The sequence below is a fragment of the Oncorhynchus tshawytscha genome, linkage group LG06, assembly GCF_018296145.1.
Source record: "Oncorhynchus tshawytscha isolate Ot180627B linkage group LG06, Otsh_v2.0, whole genome shotgun sequence".
NCBI classification, from domain to species: domain Eukaryota; kingdom Metazoa; phylum Chordata; class Actinopteri; order Salmoniformes; family Salmonidae; genus Oncorhynchus; species Oncorhynchus tshawytscha.
In genome coordinates, this window is record NC_056434.1 from 70,702,979 (window position 1) to 70,715,845 (window position 12,867).

General features: G+C 44.3%; 1 protein-coding gene across 4 annotated transcripts in view; it reads right to left on the minus strand.

Annotated features, from left to right (window-relative positions):
- smap1 (small ArfGAP 1) overlaps nucleotides 1-7,536 on the minus strand; it is a 66,457-nt gene extending 58,921 nt beyond the window's left edge. For 2 of the 4 annotated variants that reach the window (XM_042323585.1, XM_042323584.1), the window contains exons 1-3: nucleotides 7,087-7,536; nucleotides 2,453-2,586; nucleotides 1,762-1,847 (exon numbers count right to left, since the gene is read on the minus strand). In XM_042323585.1, coding sequence (XP_042179519.1) covers nucleotides 1,762-1,847; nucleotides 2,453-2,586; nucleotides 7,087-7,204 — 338 coding nt within the window. In that variant the 5' untranslated portion in view covers nucleotides 7,205-7,536. The remainder of the gene's footprint in view (nucleotides 1-1,761; nucleotides 1,848-2,452; nucleotides 2,587-7,086) is intronic. The other 2 variants (XM_042323587.1, XM_042323586.1) reach the window with 2 other exon arrangements.
- Nucleotides 7,537-12,867: the final 5,331 nt, after the last annotated feature.

Here is a 12,867-nt window from a genome sequence, read left to right on the forward strand (position 1 = left end):
AACCAGATGGGATGGCGTATTGCTGCAGAATGCTGTGGTAGTCATGCTGGTTAAGTGTGCCTTGAACTCTAAATAAATTACTAACAGTGTCCCCAGCAAAGCAGCCCCACACCTCCTCCTCCTTGCTCCCCGTTGGGAACCACACATGCGGAGATCATCCTTATTGGTTCACCTACTCTGCGTCTCACAAAGACACGGTGGTTGGAACCAAAAATCTCAAATTTAGACACCAAAGACCAAAGGACGCACTTCCACCGGTCTAATGTCCATTACTTGTGTTTCTTGGCCGAAGCAAGTCTCTTCTTATTGGTGTCCTTTAGTAGTGTTTTCTTTGCAGCAATTCGACCATGAAGGTCTGATTCACGCAGTCTCCTCTGAACAGTTGATGTTGAGATGTGTCTGTTACTTGAACTCTGTGAAGCATTTATTTGGGATGCAATTTCTGAGGCAGGTAACTCTAATGAATTTATCCTCTGCAGCAGAGGTAACTCTGGGTCTTCCTTTCCTGTTGCGGTCCTCATGAGAGCCAGTTTCATCATAGCGCTTGATGGTTTTTGCGACTGCACTTGAAGAAACTTTTAAAAGGGTCTTGAAATTTTCCAGATTACTTTAAGACATGAAGGTCAGTCAATGATGGACTGTCGTTTCTCTTTGCTTATTTGAACTGTTCTTGCCATAATGTGGACTTGGTCTTTTACCAAATAGGGCTATCTTCTGTATACCACCCCTACCTTGTCACAACACAACTGATTGGCTCAGACGCATTAAGGAAAGAAAGAATTTCAACAAATGAACTTAAGGCACACCTGTTAATTGAAATGCATTCCAGGTGACTACCTCATGAAGCTGGTTGAGAGACTGCCAAGAGTGTGCAAAGCTGTCATCAAGGCAAAGGGTGGCTTCTTTGAAGAATCTCAAATATATTTTGATTTGTTTACTACATGATTACACGTGTTATTTCATATTTTCGATGTCACTATTATTCTACAATGTAGAAAATAAAGAAAAACCATTGAATGAGTAGGTGTCCAAACTTTTGACTGGTACTGCAAGTCATTTAACTTGCCATGTCAATAAAGACGACTGAATTGAATTTGAAGAGAGACACAGAGAGATGAGCAAACCTGACAACAGAGAAGAAACAGAAAAGGAGATGGGCAAGATGGGAGTGAAGAAGACAGACAAAGGAAACATGAAAAAGGAAAGGCACTTTAACAAAAGGTGAGGGGGAGAAGGACAACATGAAAGCAAAGCAGCACACCGCCTCATTTCAAATACGCCAACTACCCACACAATGAATACGTAGGCCTACACATTTGACCTACCTACCAATTAGTGTAGCTAGCTCGACCCCTACGGCTTTGAACTACTGTCAGTACTAGCAGGAGCCATCAAAAAGGCTAAACTGATGCCCATCCCCCGAAAAGGCTAGATACCAGATGATTTATTAGACTTGAACCAGGCAGACCGTGTGAATTCAGTCCGAGTTTGAACAGGAACAGCTGTTATTAAGAACACACAGCTGTCCTGTCAGAACAGCAGGCAGCCCAGCTCCCATGCTGCCTTGCACTCTCCGATACAACCCAGGCACGCAAAGGTGCTGTGTCCAAATGTGTGTCTCATCACAACTGGGTCCAAAGTGACATGGGAAGACGAACTGTGTTGTGATGGGTGCTTGTCAAATGCAGATGCACACAGAGTGGTTCATTATTACTGAACACACACACACACACACACACACACAGGGAGAAGAGAGGATACTGGTCGGTCTGTGGACGTCTGAAGGTGTCTGGGAGGTGGGCTTCGTACAGCTGTTTGGCCTTGTTGTTCCCCATGTCTACCATACTCTACACACACAGGGGAGAGAGATAACAGCCTTCAATATATCATTAGACATCTCTAGCTTCATAATGCATCACATATTCAAGCAGAGGGCAAAGTCTTCAAAACAAATGGAATTTAAAGGAAGTGAGAAAGTGTTACCACAACTGCTTTGAAATGTTATATTTACATTCTCGTCAGTTTGTATTTGGTAATGACACACATACACAAACAGGCAGGCAGGCAGGCAGCCCCCCCCCCCACACACACTGAAGGTAAATGCCACAGGAAGATGAGGAGAAAGATGGATTTGATAGGAGGAATGAATGATCTAAAGTTGGAATAATTACCCATCGGGAATTAATTAGCCATTAAAACAGCAATTAACATTCAGAGAGAGACGCAAGCTCCATCTACCCTGACAGACAGCTCAACAAACCACAGACAGGCCTACACTTTGAGTTTAATTTAAACCCCCCCCATCCTCAAACACACCATTTTTTTCTTCATCTGTCTAATTCACACACACACACACACACACACACACCCTCAACCAAAACACAACACCCCAAAAACCACCCACAGACCTCATTGCCCACACACACACACACCACCACCCCCCCCATGGTACCTGGATTTGTTCTTGGGTCCATTGGTCCAGGTTGACAGATTTGACTCTGGAGATGTGGACGCCCAGGTTCCTGTGGATGCCAGCACAGCGGATACACATGAAGACCCCCAGGTTCCACGACGCCCATCGCGGTCCTACACAGAGGCAGACACACACACACCGTTATTATTCTGCTACTGTACCAACTCCAGGAGTGTAATAGTTTTTGTTCCAGCCCAGCACTAAAACACTGATTCATTCAATTAGGCTAAGCGTGGTCCAGACTAAAGAGCATTGATTAGCTGATTAGTCAGAACCCCCTGCCAAAGATCAGCCACTGACTGACTATAGACCTGATCTGCCAACCTAACAAACACATCCCCCCCACACACACACACACCCCCTGGAGCCTCGGTGAGTGACAGTGTAGCTTTCAAACTAGTGGAGACAAGCAGCCAAGCTTGAAATTAAGGCCACTGCCGTCAAACTGAGGACAGGGCTTGGTGTGTGTGTGTGTGTGTGTATATGTGTGTAGAACAGGGAAGCTGGTGGCTGTGGAAGACAGTTCTCCAGAAGACACTGACAGGTCGTCTCAGCAACTTCCTACTCCTGGACTTGTCTGTGTCACCATTGTTCAAAGCTGTTAAAAATTAAATCCACCCAATCAATGACAAAAGTGCTTGAGGAACAAGTTGCAGTAGATCAAGTTGCACTCAACCACTGATACAGGGTTAGGCTAGATATTGGTCACCCCCCTGACCTGATCTAAGATCAGATAGGCCTGCTAATACTAACCTTTAGGCCCGATCTGATCTTAGATTTGTGGGTAGGGGGACAACTTCTACCTCTAGCACTGGAGAACAGCGCTCTGCTGCTCCCTGGTGGTGGCTGGATGCAGTGCAGTCCAGGTTGGATTGCAAGGCTGTGGCACTAGTCCCCAGAGAAGGCCAGCCGTGTTCAGAGAAGGACTGCAGCTACTCACACAGCATACACATATTCTACAAGCATGAATGGAACATGGGTAAACACTAGGGGTGAGCATCCTCCGTTTCAAGGGTTATTCCATACGCATCTAGATAGATGGCCTCTGATATGATACAGGAAGGATACATTTTAGTTCGAAAGGTTTTCATTAGAGGAATGAAAAAATGCATTTCGGTTCTACATGACGTGGTTCGATGTATTAACATTTGTTGCATAAAGACATTCACTTAATCCATTGCTGACGGGCCTCAGAGCTGGATCTGTCGGGGCCGACTGAGCTGTGTGTGTGTCAATGAGGTCTATGTTGAACGCAGGCACCTGGTTCTGTATCCACAAAGCATCTCAGAGTACCAGAGCTGATCTAGAATCTGTCTATATTAGTCTTATTCATTATGATCTAAAAGGCAAGACTCATCCTAGATCAGCACTGCTACTCAGATGCTTTGTAGATACTGGCTCTGAGCCATAGGGCCGACTGGGGATCTACCACCCCATTATCAGATGCCATTCAAATTACTAGGTTACTTCTGTCCTCTGAAGAAAATGAAGTAACACAAAGTATTAGGTTGAGAGATCATAAAATGAGGCTTCCTCTCCATCGATTCCCTGACTTTCACCCACTGAGTTATTGGGCTTCTGGCACCACCTATTGGTTATAAGAGGAACAGTCTGCAGGCCTCATGAGGACACAGCGAAGATGGGAGAAGTTTCTATATTTATGGAGCACTTTCTCACAAATGTTGAGAGATGTTGCTAATCCCTCTTGCAGAAACACTGGATTTCCTGAATAGTGGCACACAAAAAGGTGCTTCACAAAAACATGCAGGATATCAAATCAAATGTATTTATATAGCGCTTTACATCAGCTGATATCTCAAAGTGTTGTACAGAAACCCAACCTAAAACCCCAAACAGCAAGCAATGCAGGTGTAGAAGGAGACTAGGCGTCATCGTGTGAGGCTAACTTCAAGAGCCATACAATATATGGGCTTTGGCTCCCACAGGCACGCAGAGAGGGAGAGAGGGGTATCCAGGGGGGGGGTCAGAACAACCCTCTGCGCCCATCTGGTCTTCTTGCCAAGCTTGCCGTGCCAACACAGAGAAAATCATGCCAGCGCAAAGAGAGTGCCTCTGCCATGCCAGATGATATCCTACCAATAAACACATGCTACGGTCCCAGCACAAGTAGGCAAGTCTAATGATCGAAAAGGAAAGCACTCTGTTCTAGCCGAGGTTTATGTGCCTTGAGACACAGCAACGGTAGAGGTATACACTAACATTTGTTCACACACACCCTGAGAATTTAGGGCAGTGTGCACACAGTGTTTACAGGCACAGAGACACAGGCGGGCAGGGTGGAATTACAGCTGAGCAGCTCAGGTGAGTCACTCGTCACACAGCAGTAGTCAAAGCTACGGGCCAACACCCCACCTATTCACCATTATTGCAGGTCTGTCACACATAGTCCTGGCTGTCTAGGAACACACACAACCTAGCCCCCCTCTCCCCGTTTCACTGCAGAGGTGGAAATGAAACAAGAGGTATTCTTCCTGTGTGGTCTGGGTTTAGTAGGCTAGGCACAACAAAGCCAACTGATAGTGTGTGATCAGATGGAGCTTGATGATGTAACCTATGAGCCACACCCACCCGGCCTGGGCCAGCCTATCAGAGGGCTGGGTTAACATGCCTCTGGGGTCTGTGTTGAGAGAGATGCCATCTCCCTCTTGCTAATACTAACTTCAGCACTAGCACAAAGGGCAGATACGTGGTATTGAGAGACATATTGACAGAAAGAGAGACAGTGCAACATGTCTGTGCCAGCTTGCGTATTTTACTAAATAGTGAGTGAAGCGAGAGTGCCTCAGGCCCTTGTTACTCAGTGACGTCTGAAGTCAAATGACTATCAACCCTTACTGCAGCATGACAACACGGAGGAAGAAGGCAGCTGGAAATATCTTCCTCTGATTTCAGAGAAGAGTTGACCCCTAAGCCTGATGAAGGTCTTACCACTAATTCCCAAGTGTATAGTCCAGACTCCAAACAACCTCAGCTCTGATCTCAAAGGCATGGATATCATGGTGGAGACTGTCCTGAAACCTGAGTTGTAGGTGGGAAGCCATTAAAACAGAAACACACTTCTTTGCCCCATCTTGTAGGCCATGGAAGGAGAAGCAGTGAAGGGTAGTGGGTAATTTTCCTTTCCCATTGTGTGGACACTGGAGAGATCGAAACCAGAGCTTAGGCAATGAGAAGGTAGAGAGAGAGAGAGAGAGAGAGGCAGTATGGGGAGAGGAGATAAGCAACACCCGAGTATGGAGTGAGCCCTCTCTCTCTACCGCTTTCCTTCCATTTTCTCTAACACAAGTGCTAACAAATGAGCTGACAGCATCATCTCACAATCATAACCCATAGGCTATGCACACACACACACACACACAATTTACAGGAACAAATGCCTCACGACACACAAACTCAAAGTGGGCGGACGTAGAGACGGATGCAGCGTGAGCATTCACACATAAAGCACCCAAGGATGCAGCTTGAGTGGAGCTTTCACTTAATAAACAAACACTGACACTTCCTTTTACCTGACAGCCATAATGCAGCGTTACATAAAGCAGGATTACATAGGCTAAGAATAGAAAACAAATAGAACCATTCTACAGATTAGAGCCTGTCCAGGATATTTAGCAATGGATGGGTGTATAGTGCACAAATTGGACAACACACTCCTGGGATAATACCCATGTAGGCTATACAATATATTGTATTCAGATGGAGGTGAATCTGGAATTTGAAAGAGCAATGTGTAGTGTTTGCCAGGTCAACTTTTGTGTCTGACAAAGGATAGTGCAAAGTTGTAAGTTGTCACCTGTCCTCTTCCTGGATGTATCCCTCATTTTACAGCATCATCCATCAACTCTGCTGTTCATTGGCCCTATCTGTCAATCAAACAACCAGCATCCCCCAACCACGTGAGAACCAGTCTGGACTGGACTCTCTCGGAGCTATGGCAACTACAGTCACATCTCAAAAGCCTAACTTTGAGACCAACCAGAGAAACTCTCGAGGGCAAAGCAGATAAGGACCCAGTGGTATGAAATATGGACACGTCATGCTGTTGACTGATCAATGCTCATGGTCAACACACTTGTAGCTGATAGTGAAATGAAAATAGGGACTGTCCATAAACGAAAGGTGAATGTTAGCAAAACACGTCATCATGACGCAAGAGGCATTCATTAATCACAGATGGGTGGTTCGCTGAACTGAATCAAAACCTGCTTGACAGTCACTGCTACATCAGGATTGTATGATCCGCCCTTATTGACTTGTGTGCTGGCAATACTGGAGACTGATTACCCTCCGTTATCGTAGACTGGTCTCCGACATTGTTTTTCCGCTCATAAATAAATTGGAGAGAAGGACATCGGAGCCAATACCTGCTTTTTGTGTTGCTTCCATCGTGCTAGGCTAGCAAGCTATCAACCCTGTCAAATGGAATGACCGGTGTACCTTGGCTAGCTAGCCAATGTCTGTTAGCTTGCTCATTCACACTCAGGCAGAAGTCAAACTCCCATGTGTGGCTGGGTGGGATGGCGTATATGAAACCACAACCACTTGGTGGGTTAACCTAGCTTCGCTGTCTGTATTTCAGCAGCAGAGATTACCTTTAGCCTCGCAGTCAGCGCAGTGCTTGTTGTCGTCCTCTCGGAGCATTTTGGACAGAATGGCCTGATGCTGCTCATTCAGTTTCTGGGCTTTCTCTCTCTCCGACCGCGTCGACATCTCTCAACAAGTTATGCTGCACTGTTCCTCAATAAAAACACCTACTGTACCCTTACCATCTGTGTCTAATTTACATGCATTAAAGGAAGACCATCCCTGGGTATGTGCAGCTTACTACAACCGTACTGCTCACAGCCAAGCTCAATATGGGGGCTTGTGTTCCGCTAGCAGTACCACTGAGTCGTCACTACTTACCCCAGCCATAAATGTATAAACCACGCCTATTTCTACAATTTATATTCTTAAACACTGATTTGAAACATAACATTAACCCTAGCCTTCAACACATTGATAACGTTGTGCCGAACCTTAAATGAAGACCGAAAGGCAAATTGTTTGTATTCATGAATGTTTACGATACAGACCATTTTGACTTTGTGGCTGTGTTAACTGATGTCAACCGTACAGACATGGGAACATCCGGCTTTGAATCTTTCAACTCCGTTGACTTTTATTTGCAATAAAGTGTAACTGCAGACATTGGCTGTGTTCGAGAGCATTAAAACCGTGATATATCATGGGTACATTGTGATTGACTGATTCATCTACAAATAATATTGAATAGTTATTTATGATGCAAGGTGATTTGTAGCTCAGTCAGTCTCACCTTTCGAACGCGCCCATCATCTCTCAGGCTCCTCACTATACTGCCACCTACTGGTGGGATAAGTTTAGACATCATCTCTCAGGCCCCTCTCTACACTGCAAGCTACTGGTGGGTAAGTTTTAGACCATCTCTCAGGCCTGTTTCTCAGGCCTCTCCAACGCCAAGACCCCTCAATGATATGACTATACTGCCACCTATTGGAGGGATGAGTTTTCGGTTTTGAATAAAATGGTCTGAATGAAACTTATCATAGGGTAAATCCATTTGAATTAGATCCCTTTTTGACAGAAACCCTTTTGATTTAAACAAAACGTTCCATACATGTCTGCCCATGAAAGAAGTGGTCAGAAAGTGACTTTTTGAACCTGAATGACAAAACATTCAGGAGATAAAGGGGCTCAGTTGACCCATTTTGAATACTCCACCATACCCATAAGGCATCCATTTCTTCATCACCTGAAAAGATAAACGGTTGAGTTTGATTTCATTGAAAAGCTTACAAACAGTGTTGTCTCGTGATTGATAGGGTTAATTGTGCAATGTTTTATCTTAAAATTGATGTGTAATCTGTTGATGTTGGAACTGTGGGAAAACAGTGCTCTGCAATAAAACAGTGGTGGGGGCGAAGGACACTGTGTACCGATGTCCTAGCCGAGCTAGCTAGCTCCTTCCCTCGTTGTAACATTAACAGACCTGATGGAAAACAGTGCTCGGCAGGCGGGGGCGAAGGACACTGTGTACCGATGTCCTAGCCGAGCTAGCTAGCTCCTTCCCTCGTTGTAACATTAACAGACCTGACGGAAAACAGTGCTCGGCAGGCGGGGGCGAAGGACACTGTGTACCGATGTCCTAGCCGAGCTAGCTAGCTCCTTCCCTCGTTGTACCATGAACAGACCTGATGGAAAACAGTGCTCGGTAGGCGGGGGCGAAGGACACTGTGTACCGATGTCCTAGCCGAGCTAGCTAGCTCCTTCCCTCGTTGTAACATTAACAGACCTGACGGAAAACAGTGCTCGGCAGCAGGGGGCGAAGGACACTGTGCACCAGTCATGGGTTCATTGTGTATTATTTTAGATCTTGTGTGGTCAGTCGTTTGGACACGATCCTCTCTGAGGTAAAGAGAAAAAAGTATCCGCTTCATGTGTCAGGTCCAGAATTGACGATCCTGGCTTTGGAGAGGGGCCTCAGAGATGATGGGCCATAGAGTGGTCTGAATACATAGAAGTATTCAGACCACTTGACTTTTTCCAGATTTTGTTACGTTACAGCCTTCCTCTAAAACGGATTGAATTGTTTCCCCCCCTCGTAAATCTACACACAATTCCCTATAATGACAAAGCAAAAGCAGGTTTTTAGACATTTTTGCAAATTTTTATTAAAAACCCCCCAGAAATATCACATTTACATACAGTGCCTTGCGAAAGTATTGGGCCCCCTTGAACTTTGCGACCTTTTGCCACATTTCAGGCTTCAAACATAAAGATATAAAATTGTATTTTTTTTGTGAAGAATCAACAACAAGTGGGACACAATCATGAAGTGGAACGACATTTATTGGATATTTCAAACTTTTTTAACAAATCAAAAACTGAAAAATTGGGCGTGCAAAATTATTCAGCCCCCTTAAGTTAATACTTTGTAGCGCCACCTTTTGCTGCAATTACAGCTGTAAGCTGTATGTCTCTATCAGTTTTGCACATCGAGAGACTGAAATTTTTTCCCATTCCTCCTTGCAAAACAGCTCGAGCTCAGTGAGGTTGGATGGAGAGCATTTGTGAACAGCAGTTTTCAGTTCTTTCCACAGATTCTCGATTGGATTCAGGTCTGGACTTTGACTTGGCCATTCTAACACCTGGATATGTTTATTTTTGAACCATTCCATTGTAGATTTTGCTTTATGTTTTGGATCATTGTCTTGTTGGAAGACAAATCTTTGTCCCAGTCTCGGGTCTTTTGCAGACTCCATCAGGTTTTCTTCCAGAATGGTCCTGTATTTGGCTCCATCCATCTTCCCATCAATTTTAACCATCTTCCCTGTCCCTGCTGAAGAAAAGCAGGCCCAAACCATGATGCTGTCACCACCATGTTTGACAGTGGGGATGGTGTGTTCAGGGTGATGAGCTGTGTTGCTTTTACGCCAAACATAACGTTTTGCATTGTTGCCAAAAAGTTAAATTTTGGTTTCATCTGACCAGAGCACCTTCTTCCACATGTTTGGTGTGTCTCCCAGGTGGCTTGTGGCAAACTTTAAACAACACTTTTTATGGATATCTTTAAGAAATGGCTTTCTTCTTGCCACTCTTCCATAAAGGCCAGATTTGTGCAATATACGACTGATTGTTGTCCTATGGACAGAGTCTCCCACCTCAGCTGTAGATCTCTGCAGTTCATCCAGAGTGATCATGGGCCTCTTGGCTGCATCTCTGATCAGTCTTCTCCTTGTATGAGCTGAAAGTTTAGAGGGACGGCCAGGTCTTGGTAGATTTGCAGTGGTCTGATACTCCTTCCATTTCAATATTATCGCTTGCACAGTGCTCCTTGGGATGTTTAAAGCTTGGGAAATCTTTTTGTATCCAAATCCGGCTTTAAACTTCTTCACAACAGTATCTCGGACCTGCCTGGTGTGTTCCTTGTTCTTCATGATGCTCTCTGCGCTTTTAACGGACCTCTGAGACTATCACAGTGCAGGTGCATTTATACGGAGACTTGATTACACACAGGTGGATTGTAATTATCATCATTAGTCATTTAGGTCAACATTGGATCATTCAGAGATCCTCACTGAACTTCTGGAGAGAGTTTGCTGCACTGAAAGTAAAAGGGGGCTGAATAATTTTGCACGCCCAATTTTTCAGTTTTTGATTTGTTAAAACAGTTTGAAATATCCAATAAATGTCGTTCCACTTCATGATTGTGTCCCACTTGTTGTTGATTCTTCACAAAAAAATACAGTTTTATATCTTTGTGTTTGAAGCCTGAAATGTGGCAAAAGGTCGCAAAGTTCAAGGGGGCCGAATACTTTCGCAAGGCACTGTAAGTATTCAGACCCTTTCCTCAGTACTTTGTTGAAGCACCTTTGGCAGCGATTAAAGCATTGATTCTTCTTGGGTGTGACGCTACAAGCTTGGCACACCAGTATTTGGGGAGATTCTCCCATTCTTCTCTGCAGATCCTCTCAAGCTCTGTCAGGTCGGATGGGGAGCGTTGCTCCACAGCTATTTCCAGGTTTCTCCAGAGATGTTCGATCGAGTCCAGGCTCTGGCTGTGCCACTCAAGGACATTGAGACTTCTCCCAAAGCCACTCTTGCGTTCTCTTGGCCAAATGCTTAGGGGCGTTATCCTGTTGGAAGGTGAACCTTTGCCCCAGTCTGAGGTCTTGAGCACTCTGGAGCAGGATTCCATCAAGGATCTCTCTGTACATTGCTCCGTTAATCTTTGCCTCGATCCTGACTAGTCTCCCAGTTCCTTTCGCTGAAAAACATCCCAACAGCATGATGCTGCCACCACCATGCTTCACCATAGGGATAGTGCAAGGTTTCCTTCAGACGTGATGCTTGGCATTCAGGCCAAATAGTTTAATCTTGGTTTCATCAGACCAGGAAATCTGGTTTCTCATGGTCTGAGAGTCTTTAGGTGCCTTTTGTCAAACTCCAAGCTGGCTGTCATGTACCTTTTACTGAGGAGTGGCTTCCGTCTGGCCACTCTACCATAAAGGCTTGATTGGTGGAGTTCTGCAGAGAGGGTTATCCTTCTGGAAGGTTCTCCCATCTCCACAGAGGAACTATAGAACTCAGTCAGAGTGACCATCAGGTTCTTGGTCACCTCCCTGAGCAAGGCCATTCTCCCCCGATTGCTCAGTTTGGGCGGGCGGCCAGCTCTAGGAAGAGTTTTGGTGGTTCCAAACATCTTCCATTTAAGAATGATGGAAGGCACTGTGCTCTTGGGCACCTACAATATTGCAGAAATGTTTTGGTACCCTTCCCCAGATCTGTGCCTCGACACAATCCTGTCTCGGAGCTATACGGACAATTCCTTCTTCCTCATGGCTTGGTTTTTTCTCTGACATGCACTGTCAACTGTGCGACCTTATATAGACAGTTGTGTGCCTTTCCAAATCATGTCCAATCAATAGAATTTACCACAGGTGGACTCCAATCAAGTTGTAGAAACATCTCAAGGATGATCAATGGAAACAGGATGCACCTAAGCTGAATTTCAAGTCTCATTACAAAGGGGCTGAATACTTATATAAATAAGGTATTTCTGTTTTTAATTTGTAATACATTTACAAAAATTCTAAAAAACAGTTTTTGCTTTGTTATTATGGGTTGTTGTGTGTAGATTGCTGAGGATTTTCATTTATTTAATCCATTTTAGAATAAGGCTGAAATGTAACAACATTTGGAAAAAGTCAAGGGGTCTGAATACTTTCCGAAGGCACCGTATGCAGCTGGACCCCTCTCTTTTTTTTGAGGTAGCCAGTGCTCCCAAATGCTGCTTGCAGAACACAGCAGCAAAGGACCGTTTCCAACTATAGGACCCAATCACAGTAATGGTTCCGAGACAGCTGACAAGAGCCCTGTTCAATAACATAAAAATCTTTCCTCTCCAGGAAGTCAGATAATTGATAAGATGACAGCAAAGAAACCATTCTCCAGGTTTCTCCAATTCAAACTTTGAGATATTCATGTTTATTATTTTGAATAAATGAATGTGCCATTTTATTTCATAATCTAGACATAGTCCATATTTAAAGCACAATATCAAGAGTATAATGACACCAAGATATTGTCTGTGTCACAGATCATATCAGAATATTTTTTAAAATTTTATTCTATTGATCCATTTACTTTATGTTCGTATTCTCATCATTTATTATTTCCTATTGTTGTTTTCATTGTCGAGAAGGAACCTGCAAGTAAGCATTTCGTTGGACAGTGTATACCATGTGTATATTCTGTAGGCTATATAAGTCTAATAAAAACTTTAAACGTAACTATAAGTCTACAAAGGGCCTAAAATGAGCAAGATCTACTCAGGGTTTTCTAAAGCTAGG